This window comes from Eleutherodactylus coqui, chromosome 3 (genome assembly GCF_035609145.1).
Source record: "Eleutherodactylus coqui strain aEleCoq1 chromosome 3, aEleCoq1.hap1, whole genome shotgun sequence".
Classification (NCBI taxonomy): domain Eukaryota; kingdom Metazoa; phylum Chordata; class Amphibia; order Anura; family Eleutherodactylidae; genus Eleutherodactylus; species Eleutherodactylus coqui.
In genome coordinates, this window is record NC_089839.1 from 8,145,188 (window position 1) to 8,160,477 (window position 15,290).

The 15,290-nt window shown below is 50.4% G+C and overlaps 1 protein-coding gene across 2 annotated transcripts in view; it reads right to left on the reverse strand.

Moving 5' to 3' along the window:
* Positions 1–375: 375 nt before the first annotated feature.
* The window catches only part of EPRS1 (glutamyl-prolyl-tRNA synthetase 1), a 127,903-nt gene continuing 112,988 nt past the window's right edge, over positions 376–15,290 (reverse strand). For both annotated transcript variants that reach the window (XM_066595085.1, XM_066595084.1), the window contains 10 exons: positions 14,603–14,675; positions 9,744–9,823; positions 9,553–9,654; positions 6,397–6,552; positions 5,959–6,156; positions 5,094–5,267; positions 3,332–3,492; positions 3,167–3,245; positions 956–1,020; positions 376–688 (listed from right to left, as the gene is read on the reverse strand). In XM_066595085.1, the coding sequence (XP_066451182.1) occupies positions 538–688; positions 956–1,020; positions 3,167–3,245; positions 3,332–3,492; positions 5,094–5,267; positions 5,959–6,156; positions 6,397–6,552; positions 9,553–9,654; positions 9,744–9,823; positions 14,603–14,675 (1,239 nt within the window). In that variant the 3' untranslated portion in view covers positions 376–537. The remainder of the gene's footprint in view (positions 689–955; positions 1,021–3,166; positions 3,246–3,331; positions 3,493–5,093; positions 5,268–5,958; positions 6,157–6,396; positions 6,553–9,552; positions 9,655–9,743; positions 9,824–14,602; positions 14,676–15,290) is intronic.

The following is a 15,290-nucleotide window of genomic DNA, read 5'->3' on the forward strand; positions in this document are numbered from 1 at the left end:
AGATGGGTTCTTCCAGCAACACAATGCGACACGTCCCATGGCTAGAAACGTCCAAGAGTGCTTGGAGGAGCCCGACCAAGACTTCCAAGTACTTCCCCGACCCCCAACTCCCCAGACTTGAACCCAATTGAACATCTGTGGGATCTCGATCGTTGTGTTCTCTCTATGAATCCTTCCCACTCACCTTCCAGCAACTGTGGATGCACTCAGCATGGCTCCAGATGCCCGAGACCACCTACCTGCACCTTCCTGGGTCCCTCCCAGCCTGTCCGTCACACGGCGGTTACTCCGGATATTAGCTGCCGGACATGCCCTGACGTAGATCTCAGAGGCGGTGGATACATTTCGGAGCGGGATAGAAGACAAGACGCGGCATTCATTTTAGCATTTATTATTAGGGATGTACTGAGAAAATAGGTGTGTAGAGCTGCAGCGCGCCGCCCCCCCACAGGATGGGTCCGAAAATCTGTTCTGAGGTTGTACATTAGGTAATAAAAATAAAGAGCTTAATAAAGGGGTCCGGGTGTCCGTCAGGGTCTAGTAGCTGCGGCCGAACAGGGTGTAATACTTGGCGGGGTTCTTATCGCACACGCACTTGGCTCCGGCCTGCAGCTCCTTGAGTGGTTTGAAGGGGATACAAAGACTCTTGGCTCCCATGGATGGCGCTCCGGGCTCCAGGTCCTGGTCCCTGTATACAGAGATAGATGTATGAGTGACAGCCTACAGCATCCTGATGCACTGGTACACACACAATGCAGCTTTCAGCCATTTAAAGGGACACTCCACCTAAAATAAGACATCTGGAAACCCACCGGCCCGTCCAGCAGATGTGACCGCAGCCCCTCACCACACTGAAATACCACCCTCATCTTTAGGATTGCAGAAATGGAAGCAAAATAGCTGCAGCGCCACATATAGATTACTACAGGTAAAGAAATGCATAACATGCACTTACCTGGCCGTCGTCTTCTTAATCCAGTCTTCACAGTCCATCTCACCGCAGAACGGGATCTGAACAATCTGGAGAGCAAGAGGAGAATTGTGAAAACAGCTGAAATATATCCAACGCTGAAGACTCATCTGTATACATGTATACCTGTGCAGTCTCAGTCCACCCCTAGGAGGACCACCAGCCAAGCGCCAGCCTCCCCTAGAGGACCGCCAGCCAAGCGCCAGCCTCCCCTAGAGGACCGCCAGCCAAGTGCCAGCCTCCCCTAGAGGACCACCAGCCAAGTGCCAGCCTCCCCTAGAGGACAACGATCCTGTCCTTGAAGGCCATCAGATTCGTACATAGCAGTTTCCAGCACGCCCCAGAAGATGTATATGTTGCTATGGAGGTCACCGAGGATCATCTTACTAATAATACACCATAAGGATTACGTAACACAGAACTCGCCGGCTTCTTGTTGAGGTTTCTAGATTTGATCTCCTCTCCTATCTTGGCACGGTGTATTACAGGCTCATCCCTGTGCAAATAGGAGCAGTCATGCCATTTTCAGAGGAGTGTAGAGCAGACGAGAGTTCAGCCTTAAGAACCTGGCGCCCCCTGGCTGCACACAGAGGTCTGCACTATCATGCCGCTACATCCCTACAAGAGGGGGTCTTTAACGCGGGGAGGTTTGTGCCCGTTCAGCGCTCATTCTTCAATTAGCGGAGGGGTTGGAAAGAACAGTCTGTCACCTCCTCTGTTATACTCGTCTGCAGCTTAACTGCCCCCTTCCATATAGAGAGGCGCCAATAGTAACCATTATCCCCCTTTATGGTACATCTACGAGATACGCTGTAGAAGACTGCGCGAACGCCGTTTCTGAAACTCCAGTAGAAGTCCATTACTGAAACTGTAATGAAACCTAAACCAATTCCTCTGCAGCTTACTGCCTCTATCCGCTTACATGCTACGATGTGCATTAATCCCAGCATGCAAGGGATTAATGACGGGAATGGCGTTAGCGGGACCCCGACTGCCACAGATACAGCTGGCTCCCACTGGCGCGAGTTCAGCTCTTGAGCCCATACAGCATTTTGCCATGATGTACACGTGCAACGTGGGCGGGATGGGGTTACCTGCCAGTATGACGAGGGGCTGTATTATACTACCTACTGATGCCTGCACCATTTATCATGTATCCTTGGTTAAGGCCCCGGCCTGCCATGCCCATTTCCTAACACAGGAGGGCGCTTTAAACTGCACCCAATCTAGTAACACCCGTATCCGTGGAGAGCAGCCAAACAAGATAAAGGTTTATGGCCATTTATATAACCACGTGTGTCACGGATGACACGTCTGACAGTGCGACGCCTCTGATGAACTCGCTGACGCTCTCCGCTGGCTTAGAGGTAGGCAATGAGCAGAGGTCCCCCACCATGATACCCGTACGCCCCGTGTGCGGATGTTGTGCATTTTTTCCTGATGAGAGCCTCGGCCGTAGAGGGGTTTTCTGGGATATAAAAATCACGAAAAATGCTAAGATTAAAAAATAAAAATGTCCCCTCAGCTGGCGGCTCCCTGATCAGCCTCGGTGCCTGTCACACAGAACCCAGAAGAAGCTGCGGGCGGTCACGTGCCGTACATGGTGCACCGCTCAGCCACTCACAGAAGAACCCCCCCTGAAGCCTGTGAGTGGCAGCGCAGTCTCCAGCATGATGAATGGCATGTGACCGCCGGCCGCTTCTTCCAGATTCTGCGTGGCGGCAGCGCTGGACGGGGAGCCATCGGGGGAGACCAGGATTCAAATAGTCTTTGTTTTACATGATTTTAAGCTCCTAGAATGGTTCTTTAACCGCCCCTTTAATCGCACATGAAAACCGCTGTCTGAAACCGATGCGCTTACCGCGATACGCTGCTGTTTTCGATGCGGTTCTCAGCTGATTGGCTGTTGGAGGTGAAACACGCAGTTTCAACGTAAGTCACCCGCAGAAGCCCCTCGGATGAAAACCGCACCAAAAAACTACGGCGCTTCGCTGTGAAACACAAACGGTTGTCAGACAGGGTCTCTTCACGTGTAACTAAAAAAGGCTGACAAAATGCGGTAATCCGCCCCACAAGCGCCAAATGGAAGCCGAGCCTGAAGGCCGATGGGATAAAAGCATCATTGTGACGGCGGATTTTGATGTGACTGGAGAGCAAAGATTCCGCAAATCAGTAAAGAAGGAAGATTGCGCTTACCTTCCCCGTATCGAGCAGCTTCTGGAATTCTTCCATCGTGTCGGCGGCAACCATGTGACTTGTCAGATCCCGGAGGGCCCTGGAGTAAAGAGAGGTGATGAGCGGGGCCACAATCTGCTGAGATCACTATGGGCGCCACTAGAGGAGGCGGTAAAACGCGGTTACCTGTTGTAGATGTTGCTGTGAATCTCCTCCAGCAGGTCCCGCAGTTTAGTCTCCGCCTGCTCCTCGCCAATAGTTAGCTTCTCTCCGTTGTCCCGACGGACGGCTACAAACTGCTGACTCTTCATGTCCCGCGGTCCCACTTCTAGCCTGATGGGAACCCCCTGCAGAGCAATAGGCAAAAAACAGCAATTAAGTAGCAGCAGCCATGTTGACGTGGGACAATAATACTGTTACCGGAAGAGAAGCTACAGGACTGCGTTCAATGGCGCAGTGGGCGGGGTTAATCCCCTCTGGGCGGGGTTAATCCCCTCCCACCGTAGACATTGTTGCTTTTTTCATTTTTATTTTTCCCTTTCTTCTGAAAAAGTAAAACTTTTTTTCCCGATGCCAAAGCTACGTGAGGGCAACCATTTACCGTGCGATATATTGAGCTGGAAAACATTTGGATATTTTTAAGGTGGGGAGAAATCTAAAAAAAGCCAAGTCATTTCCAATATTTAAAAAAAAAAAAGGTAAAGTCCAATTTTCAAGAATCTTAAATTTGTAAATCTCGTGCTCTTCCATCCCCCGCGGTAAACAGGAAAAAAAGAAGTACAAAATGTGAGAATTTCATTTTTTTGATACCTCATTTCCCAAAAACACTAAATAAAAAGTGACCAAAAAGTTGTACGGACCCAAAAATGGTACCAATAAAAACTTCAGCTTTCAACACGAACTCACAGCCCAATTGATGGAAAAACAATAAAACCTTCTGGCGATCCGGATCCGGCGGCGGCAAGTCGTTTTTCTTTACTCCACGAAAGTATTAAAACCGTGTAAACCTCCTATCACTGTAATCCTGCTGACCCTCAGACTAAAGCGTGCAGAATGCTTACAGCACCGCGAACGATGCAGAACCCCCCTCCTTCCCTCGCCAGATACGTCGCACGCTGGACCTGACTGACTCCAATGACTACAATAGGAGCACATCCAGGTTCCTGGGCGACACGGTGCAGCACGCTGCGCTCCCTCATCCGGGCCAAAGACTCCATACGGAACCCCCAAAGCAGATATGAACCCGGCCTTATTAACAGCCCGTGGGTATAATCAGAGTACAGGAGTTTATATAGACCCAGAGCTGAAGACCTAACAAGCGAGCGTCCGGCAGGTAATCCGTCACATATAAAGTTTATATATGCCATAAAATGACCCTTTACAGCTGAATACAGTCGGATAAGGAAATCGCCATAAAAGCGGTTTAAACGGGTATTCTGCGTTATAACTGATGACCTATCCCCTGGGGGTCACCAATGGGAACCCCGATCATCAACTGATCCCACAACCGGCTGTCAGTGTGGCCGGACCTCATCCTGCATGTTCATGGCAGGCAGCTGGAGCCCCGGCTTCACTCCCACTGAAGTGCATGGAAGCGCCGCGCTGCTGCTCCACTTCCTGCTCCTCTCACGGTCAGGACTTCCTGCTCGGGTCAGGACAGAAGAGCAACGCAGCGCTACTGTTCATTTCAGTGAGAGTGAAGCTGCCCACTTCCTGCTCTCAACATGGCTGACGCCAGCGCAGTGCGACAGGATGATCAGTTGATGGGTGGGGGTACTAAGCGGCGGACCCCCGTCCAATTACTGATGATCTACCCAGGGGATCAACCATCAGTTAAACAAAAACACAAACACCCCTTTAAGAAATACTTTCTGATGAGCAGTGCATCAGGTGACCGGTGAACCGGAGAGAGCGATCGCCCGATAAGCGGTACGCAGGACCGACCCACCTTCAGTTCCCAGTGGTTGAACTTCCATCCAGGGGAGTAGTTGTCACGTAGGTCGGTTCGCGCTCGGATGTTTACGTTGAGAAGGCGCTGGAAATACTGATTGCACTTCTGGAGGAGAGCGGTCCGGTCGTCTTCTGATAGCGTATTTGTGATGCCGCACGGAATTATAATGATCTGCAGACAGGAAGCAAATGAGAAGGAGTAGTCAGATGGCAACGGCGCAAGGCGAATGCCCACCAATATCAGAGCCAACAAGTCTGGGCGGTCGGACCCCCATCCCAACACAGAGCGCCACGTCCTCCCCCTGTGCTATTTGCACTCTGTATTACAGCTTAATCCCCAGTAATTTGCATTCCCCAGTGTCGGAGCTGTGCCACCACTTGTGAGTCGTTAAACAGAGTGGTGCGCCCCCACCAACGCTCAGGATCTAGGATGGCACCAGCTACATGTGCCAGCGCCGCCCCCACTGCCAATCGCTGCCAGAGTCTTCCAAGGAAAGTGGAGAGCCGGTCCTTCTACGTCTGGACCTCGTTGACTGGGCCTGCAAGATTGCGTTTCCACTTTCTCTCCTGCAGCGGCTTTTGTATCTGCAGGCTCGGCTTGATTTCAATGAGTGCCACACTTGCAGTTACAAGCGCCGCCCACTAGACAGAGACTTCCGCTGCTCCCGCTCCAACCCCTATGTAATTGCAGTGCTGTCAGCAGCCGCACATTTAGCTGATCAGTCGGGATCCCGAGCGGCTGACCCCGGCCGATGAACTATTGATGACCCATCCTGAGGATACATCACCAATAGTATTCTCCCTGGAAACCCTCAGACGATCAGATGCCTAAACTGCCAGCGACCTGCTATGAGACCACTCACCTGGACGCAGGCCACCCGCGGCGGCAGCACCAGCCCCATGTTGTCTCCGTGCACCATGGTCATTACTCCGATGGTCCTGGTGGTGAGACCCCAAGAGTTCTGGAAGGCGAACTGCTTCTCACCCGGCTTCTTAGGATCCTCAAAGATGATGTCAAACATTTTCGAGAAGTTTTGCCCGAGATGATGGGATGTGGCGCCCTGGAAGTGAGAGGAGGAGGAAGCAAGAACACGGCTGTGAGGACTACAGAACTGTCAGATCAAACTGGGAAACGGCTGTAATTCTGCATCCAGTAATCTGGAAATCTGGCATTTAGCGAAAAAAAACCCTAAATTTTAATTCCATTAATCTGCCGTTCCACTGATCCGGAATGCCTGACAACTCCTAGATTTCTTGAGACTCTACACTTTCCCCCCCGATGAGATAGAAGTGGCACCGACCTGTATGGCGCGCCCGCTGGCAGAGATGAACGCTTCCACGGTGGTTGTGTAGTCGCCTCCCGCAAACTTCTCTTTCTCGGTCTTCCTTCCTTTCACTACAGGGATTGCCAAGAGCTCCTCGTAGACCCGGGCGTAGAAATCCAGGATCTGCAGGACCTGCGCGGAAGACATGTGACCGCGATGGTCAAGTTTAACCCCTCAGGCCCCATTCACAACGGCTGAACAAGATCTCGCAGGAGTCGCCGTCACCATTTATCAAACAACAACCTTTTTTTGGAGGAGAAATTAAAGGAAAAATCTCTGACTTTTTTACTGCGCGGTCCAACAAGATCACTTCATCCGATGGGACGGTTCGCGGTCGCCACTACCAAGCATGTAGGCGTTTCTGGCTTTCAGAGTCCTCCAAACACTTAACCTTTTAAATGCCACCATCAATTATGTCGGCAGCATTTAAATGCCCGATCAGAGTTCAGGGATCCCGAATAGCTTCCCTGCAAGGAGATTTTGGGGTGCCGTCACAACACAGTATAACGCAATACCATGGGAATGCAGTATAGTATTGTGCGCGATCAAATAATCCCAAGTTCAAGGTTTAAAATGTTTTACTTTAAAAAAAAAAAAAAAAAAAAGGTGAAGAAAAAAAACCCTTCCCATGTTTATAATAAAAAAATGTGGTATTGAAGCGTCCGAAGTCCGATGCATCAAAGCTGCACGGTGGAGATCATCAGGAAAATACCCAAAACGTTAGAATTCTCTGTTTTTAGTCAACTCGTCTCTAAGAAAACAATTGAACAAAAAGTGACCAAAAAGTGGCACCGACAGTAACTACAGAACGGCCCACAAAAAGCGAGCCCGCGCACATCTGCGTCAATGGGAAAAAAACAACAAAAAAAAAAAACTTTTCCCCAAAGATATTTAACTTTTAAAAGTATTACAGCTAAAAAATGCTCTATATTTTTGGTATCTCAGTCATCGTATCGACCCGCGGAATGAGGTTATTGTCGTTTTTGTTGCAGTGTGTACGCCGTAGAAACAAGACCTTCCAAAGATTTCACTTGTACCTTTACGTTGTACAGAGCTGTTGGCCATTTCCCTGCCACTGCCTGCTAAGAGGATGTCTGGTGGTCTTGGATGAGCCCCCGGCTGCTGTGGTAGCCGATTAGCAACCCCTTAATCACATCTCGAACGCCCTTTATCAAACGTCTTAGACACTGCGGTCAATAGCCACCGTGGCATCTAAGGAGTTAAACTGCCAGGATCAGAGTTACCTCTGAATCCAGTAGTTGCAGCAGGAGCTCGGCTGTGCGGTACAACCACCCCATCACCGTACTGGGCAGCACCCACGCCATCCCAGTAACACAAATCTGTCCTGGCTGTTTAAAGGTTTGTCTGGGACTTTACTTTGGATGATCTGTCCTTGGGACATCAATAGCTGATCAGCAGGAACCTGATGCTTGGAATCCCCGCTGATCACCGGCCCCACTGTCACTGCAGACAGAGCCGGAGGCGGACAGCGCTGTCTGAAGTGCAGCGACCCAGGGTGGTATTGCAAGTGAAGCCCCATTGAATTCAATGAAATGCCAACCCGAGCGGCTGCACTATGGAGAGCGCCATCTGCTTCCGGCTCCATCCACAATGAGAGAAGGGCTGATATCAGCTGATCGTGGGGCTCCTGAGCAGTAAACCCCCATTGATCCTGTCCTGAGGTTAGACCAGTAGTAATGTAACCCCCCTTTAACTGCTGGTTGTCAGTTTACAAGCTTACTGACTGTTTCCAGTAAGAGAAGGTTCTCAGCACCCAGTTATGGGTATACGAATCGACCAGTCACTGCAAGCAGTCAATAGTGATGCCATTTACAGACCCGTGAGGTCGCCGCCTCTTACCATTTCAAAAGCCTGCGGCGTCTCTAAAAATACTGCGCACCGTGCGTGGAGAGACCGCCAGCCGCTTCTAATAGAGTCCAAAAGAGGTGGGAGCTGTGCATTACATTAAAAAGCCATCTCACAAAGTGACTTTCTATAAACTTCCCACAAAGGAGAAGCTGTACGTTTTTATGGCCCCGCAGGAGTGATGTGACCGAGAAAGAAAAAACAGCGTAATGTGAGTAAATAATAATGAGACCCCTTGTATTTCACAACTTGGGCAAAACTCCACGGACAGGAGCCTATAGAAAGGAGCGGAGCCGGGTGAAGCGAGGACGCTTGGCAAGAGGAGATGACAGGTAAGAGCGGCAGAATGGAGGAATGCTGCCACCTGGTGGACATCTTTTTTTTAATCACTGCATTTAGATTCCTCTACGTTTTCTCTCTCCGCGGACGGCGCTCGCTTCGTGTGACGAGCTGCAGGTTTTCATTGGTACCATTTTGGCATACGTACCAAACATTATTATTTTTTGTTTAAAGGAGGGAAAATAAGTAAAAATAGGCTTTTACTACTAATTTTTTCACTATTTTTACACATTTTTTTTTAATGTCCCAGCAGGAGACTTTAACCCGTGATCACATGATCGCTATAATAATACATTGCAGTACATCTGTATTGCAATGTATTAACGCTATAGCTCGTCATCATAAGCAACGGCAGACCTGGGTGCCAGATAAGCGGGCGCTCCCTCTCTCTTTTGACGCTTTATGCACCGCGATTAACATTGATCAATGATGTAAGGGGTTAACAGCAGCAGGCCAGTCCCAGCCAGCTCCCACTGCAGATGATAGGGGCTCAGCTTCTGAGCCCATGCCATGCACAGGACACAAGTTTATGTCCTGCTGCCTTAAGTATCAGGTAACAAGGGCGCAAGCGTACGTCCTTTGGCATTGAGGGGTTAAAGTGGTTCTAACCATGAAAGCAAGTTTTCTATTATCTGCAGGATCACCGGAACCCCCACCAATCCCAAAAATAGGACTTTAGAGTGTCCCCGGATGTAAAGGTGGACGCACATGTGTACCACTGCCCTGTCCATATTAAGAGGGATGCTAGAGACCGGGCATTATAGCTGCCATCTCTCTATACGGCCTGTGTATCGAGAGACCAACCGGAAGTATGGCCGGACAGCACGGAGGTCCTCAATGGGTTTTGGGCCATCAGCCCGTAAAAGGGACCCTGGTCACATCACAGAGATCCCCTTTAATTGCATGACATCTATGGGGCCGACCTACCTCCTCTGCAGCCTCCTCGTAGGTAGCAAAGGCCGTGTGTCCCTCTTGCCACAGGAACTCGCGGGTGCGAAGGAACGGCTGAGGGTGCTTGAACTCCCACCTCTGAAACAGAAAACAGCATTCAAGTAGGGGGCCGGAGAGGAAGACCCCTACATCTCCTCTACTGGCCCCCAATAATCCGCTCTACGTACCACCACGTTGCACCACTGGTTGAGCTTTATCGGCAGGTCCCGATGCGACTGCACCCACTTGGCGTACGCCGGATACATCACTGCCAGAAGAACACAAAGGGTGTTAGAAAAAAAACAAGGAGGGCCGCAGCAGGAAGGGGTTAATGAAGGTTCCATTTTCATTTTTTCCTCCCCCCCATTCCAGAACTTCCACCGTCTGTATTTTCCCGTATTTCTACGCTGACGGCTTGTATCCTGCCGGACGGGGTGGAGTATTCAGCGCTACCATCTATACCATCCAATGTACGGGGAAGTGGGGCAAAATTTAAAAACGCAATTGTGCCATTTTGGGGGCGTTTTGTTTTCGTGGCGTTTACGGTGCCGTACAAATGACAGACATGACGGGTTCTCTTTATTCTGTGGATCGCTACAATCGCAGCATCACCAAATTCAGAGTTGGTTTTTCCCTTTTTTTTCCCACAAAGTTCTGCTCAAAAAAATAAAAACAAGATTTTTCCTACTTCCTGTAAAATCCCTTTCCCGTCCTCTTCGGTATGGCTGCTGCCACTAGAGGGCGACACTAAGCAAATCAATAGCCCTTCCTACCGGCTCCTGGAGGCGCGGACCACAGCCGGAAAACAAAGAGTTCTGGGAGAAAACAGGCCGGCCTGAGGAACCCATCCAGCGCCAGCAAGGAACGACCAACCGGGAGGGTGCGGTGACCCCAATGGGAGGGATTATACAAACATGCTGTTCTCATCCGAGTCATCGGGGACACAACAGACCTCGGGACGTTCCAGAGCTTTACCCAAGGGGATGCGACAAGACGGCGGCTGGAGGTTTTCCCGTTACTAGAAAGGCAGAAAAAATTGCCGATTAACAAGAAAGTGCTTACAAATCAGTAGAGTGGCATCAGTTGGGGGGGGGGGGGGGATGCCCTTGTGCTTTTAACAAGTGTGCCCTGCTGAAAGGATATGGACAGATCAGCCGGCGGTAGTTACAGTCAGAGTCAAGCTTGCAGAGGACGAGCGATTTGTGTAGGAGCAGAGGGGAGAGAGACGTGATCTTTAGACGGGCTAAAGAACAGGCAAGTAAGTAAAGCGGTAAAAACTGTGCGCTTCCAGTTTGCTACCAGCAAAAAAGTTAAACTCCTAATATGGGTGAAACGGCAGATTGAGCGGTATTACTACAGCATGTGTCCACTTGGCTGTTGATCCTGGTCCATTCAAATTTGTTACCCAGAACATATCCTTGTGGCCCGGTTGTAATTACACTCGCCAAACGGTGAATACTTCATCGACCTGTTGACTGGTGCCCACACCAAGTATATTGAATCCCATTGGGGCCACGTAAAAAACCGAAATACTTAGAAAAACATGCGGCACATTACAGACTTTGTTACCCGGCCCTTGTGTGGATACTGGTGGAAGAATTCTCCATTCTACCATATTTTTATCTCCATAGTCTTGAAAGGCCAAGGCATCTTTTTGTTTTCTTATTGTTTGACATTGTTTCTTGACACTTCTTTATTAAAACCCTTCCGTGGACACATGTTACATGGCATTGCTCTCCCTTGGGGCCTTGAGGTAAAAGGGCCTTGAGGTAAAACTGCTTAGTTCAGTGCCTGCAGGAGGGGAATAGCAGATAGAAGGAACTTTTTTCTTCTTCGTGTCGCCTCCTAGTGGCAGCAGCTATACCCAAGGACTGCTGTGTCCCCCAACGACACGGACGGGAAAACACTTAAAAAAAAGTATTTTCCACCGCCATTTTTTGGCCACCATAACTTTTCAGAAGGTCCTCAGCTGCAATGATACCCGCAATCTCATCACTGTGGGGGGTAGGTGGGCGTCCATTCAGGTCATCAGAATCCTAAATAGGACATTTAAATGTCACTGGCAGAACTGACAGCAGCATTTAACAGGCAATCACCTACAATCACAGTCGTCTCAGATTGTAGCTGTTGCAGGTGAGTGTCAGCCGACAGATCGTGAATAGAGTAGACTCCGCTCCATACAATGGATATCCAACATGTACCGTACATACACATCGCACATTAAGTGGTAAGAATAGTGACACGACTAACCAAGAAAGCAGGGCTAATAAGGAACCTGTCACTAGGGTGATGCTGCTCAACTCACAGGCAGCATGAAGCTGGACAAGGGGTACGTTCCGGGCAAGTATGTCTTATTCTGATACCGTGCGACATTTCAGGATGAACATACTAAGATCCAGTCTTATCAGCTTAGTCATGGGAGTGGCAGCGCACCAGCCTCTCCCCGCCCGTGTATGAAGTGACCGCTCTCTCCCTGCCCGTGTATGAAGTGACCGCTCTCTCCCTGCCCGTGTATGAAGTGACCGCTCTCTCCCTGCCCGTGTATGAAGTGACCGCTCTCTCCCTGCCCGTGTATGAAGTGACCGCTCTCTCCCTGCCCGTGTATGAAGTGACCGCTCTCTCCCTGCCCGTGTATGAAGTGACCGCTCTCTCCCTGCCCGTGTATGAAGTGACCGCTCTCTCCCTGCCCGTGTATGAAGTGACCGCGCTCTCCCTGCCCGTGTATGAAGTGACCGCGCTCTCCCTGCCCGTGTATGAAGTGACCGCGCTCTCCCTGCCCGTGTATGAAGTGACCGCGCTCTCCCCGCCCGTGTATGAAGTGACCGCTCTCTCCCCGCCCGTGTATGAAGTGACCGCTCTCTCCCCGCCCGTGTATGAAGTGACCGCTCTCTCCCCGCCCGTGTATGAAGTGACCGCTCTCTCCCCGCCCGTGTATGAAGTGACCGCTCTCTCCCCGCCCGTGTATGAAGTGACCGCTCTCTCCCCGCCCGTGTATGAAGTGACGGCTCTCTCCCCGCCCGTGTATGAAGTGACGGCTCTCTCCCCGCCCGTGTATGAAGTGACGGCTCTCTCCCCGCCCGTGTATGAAGTGACGGCTCTCTCCCCGCCCGTGTATGAAGTGACGGCTCTCTCCCCGCCCGTGTATGAAGTGACCGCGCTCTCCCCGCCCGTGTATGAAGTGACCGCGCTCTCCCTGCCCGTGTATGAAGTGACCGCGCTCTCCCCGCCCGTGTATGAAGTGACTGCTCTCTCCCTGCCCGTGTATGAAGTGACCGCTCTCTCCCTGCCCGTGTATGAAGTGACCGCGCTCTCCCTGCCCGTGTATGAAGTGACCGCTCTCTCCCCGCCCGTGTATGAAGTGACCGCTCTCTCCCTGCCCGTGTATGAAGTGACCGCTCTCTCCCTGCCCGTGTATGAAGTGACCGCTCTCTCCCTGCCCGTGTATGAAGTGACCGCTCTCTCCCTGCCCGTGTATGAAGTGACCGCTCTCTCCCTGCCCGTGTATGAAGTGACCGCTCTCTCCCTGCCCGTGTATGAAGTGACCGCTCTCTCCCTGCCCGTGTATGAAGTGACCGCTCTCTCCCTGCCCGTGTATGAAGTGACCACTCTCTCCCTGCCTGTGTATGAAGTGACCGCTCTCTCCCTGCTTGTGTACAGGCTCTATATGCTGCAGTGTGTGTGCAATGCTCCAAGGCAGAGCGCTTCCATATATACGGAGTCCAACAGAGCAAGTGGCTGCATTATGGCGCAGTGCATAGACTCCGTGCCAAGGACAGGACTAGAGCTCATCCTATGGGATCAGGAAAGGTTTTCCAGCTCCAACGAGACCGAATCCAATCCCAGACTTGGCTCTATACAACATCTGCCTGGAGCCATAAAGCAGCCGCCCAGATGGAGCCTAAAGGCCCCCATGAATGTTAGATTTCCATCGCCTGAACCTTCTAATTAAAGCGGCATTGAATGACATGTATGGCGGCTTCCCTACTACCCTGCCCCTTAAATTCCCCCAACATATGAGGCTGGAAAGAACGATTGAAGAGGTCAAATGCTTCTACCTTTCTACTGCCCTGGAGACAAACTGAGCGTTCATGTGTATTGGGGGGAGGGGGGGGGGGGAATCTATGCTTCTCTTAATACATCCCAGAATTGTGTTTGCCTTTTTGGCTGCTGCATCACATTGTTGACTCATGTTCAGTCTATGATCTATCAGTATACCCAAGCCTTTTTCACATGTGCTGCTGCTTTGCATTTCTCCTTGTTAAATACCATTCTGTTAGTCACCGCCCACTGTTCAAGCTTTTCTAGATCTTTTTGAATCCTCTCTCTTCCCTAGTGTTAGCTATCCCTCCTAGCTTTGTGCCGTCGGCAAATTTGATCAGTTTCCCATCAGTTCCCTCCTCCAGACCATTTATAAATATGTTGACCAACACTGGGCCCAGGACAGAGCCTTGTGGTACCCCACTTGATACATTCTTCCACTTGGATGTGCAGCCATTTATGACCACTCTATGAGTACGATCACTCAGCCAGTTGTGAATCCACCTAATGGTTGCCTTGTGAATCCCATATTTGGTCATTTTTTCAATAAGGATGGTAAGAGATACTTTGTCAAACGCTTTACTAAAGTCAAGATATACTATATCCACCGCATTTCCCTGATCAACCCAGTCAGTGATTCTGTCATAGAAGGAAATTAGATTCGTCTGGCATGACTTGCTTGTTACAAACCCATGCTGGCTTTGGTTAATTACTCCATTCTCATCCAAGTACTTGCATACATGCTGTTTAATAATTTGTCCAAAAATCTTTCCCGGTATAGAAGTCAGGCTCACAGGCCTGTAGTTTCCTGGATCCACCTTTTTCCCTTAGGGGGAGTAAGGGGGAAATAGCTGTCGGTAGACCGAGCGTTCGACCAACATCTACTGAGGGTGTGTGAGCATTTTAAGGCTGCTCCACCTATTCAGACAGCAGAGTTATCGCCTTGACTCTGTTACGGTTTTGCTCATCCTAATTGAGAGCAATACTAGTTTTTCCCATGGTGCTTTACCAGTTTCACTCGTTGGCCGCACAGCGATTGGTTCTGCCAGCTCCGTCTTCCCCGATCTTGTAACCCAGGCCACCTTTAAAAAAAACAAAAAACACAAACATTAAGCTGGTACATTGAACACAAAACTGGAACGGATAGGGACCAAGGCTGGGTGGGGAGCGTATAAAGCAGTATCTCGAACCACCCGGTCTACCTGTAGTATCACCCTAGTGAAGACATCTGCGTTTTATCTGCACCGTTCGGCCGTACAACAATTGCAGTAAAATGTCATCAATGACACAGGAGATGGAGGTGACGGGATCTGGGAGCAGAGCTGAGGGGTTACTGGAGAATGGAGCAGTCTATGGGAAAGTGGGGATCACGTGATGAAGGCAGCCGGACAGCCGCGTTCTTCACTCAGCACCAAAAGTGCAACATAGAAAGCAGACTTGTAAAAGACACAAGTAGTAATGTAAGGTTAGCAGGGCATATGGGGGGGGGGGGGGGGGCTATGTTCTCAGAAGGTACGCAGCTTTCCATAGTTCTTCTGGTCCCACCTTTTTAGGGTGTCACTTTGGAAAATCGATTTCCGTACCGACTATTCGCAAACTCTGTGTTAATAGAGGGGTGTCCACCATTCCAGATTCTTATCTCTTGACTGGAGTGGAGAGCAGTTATAAAGAGGGTCTCCGGCCCCAGAGGACCCATC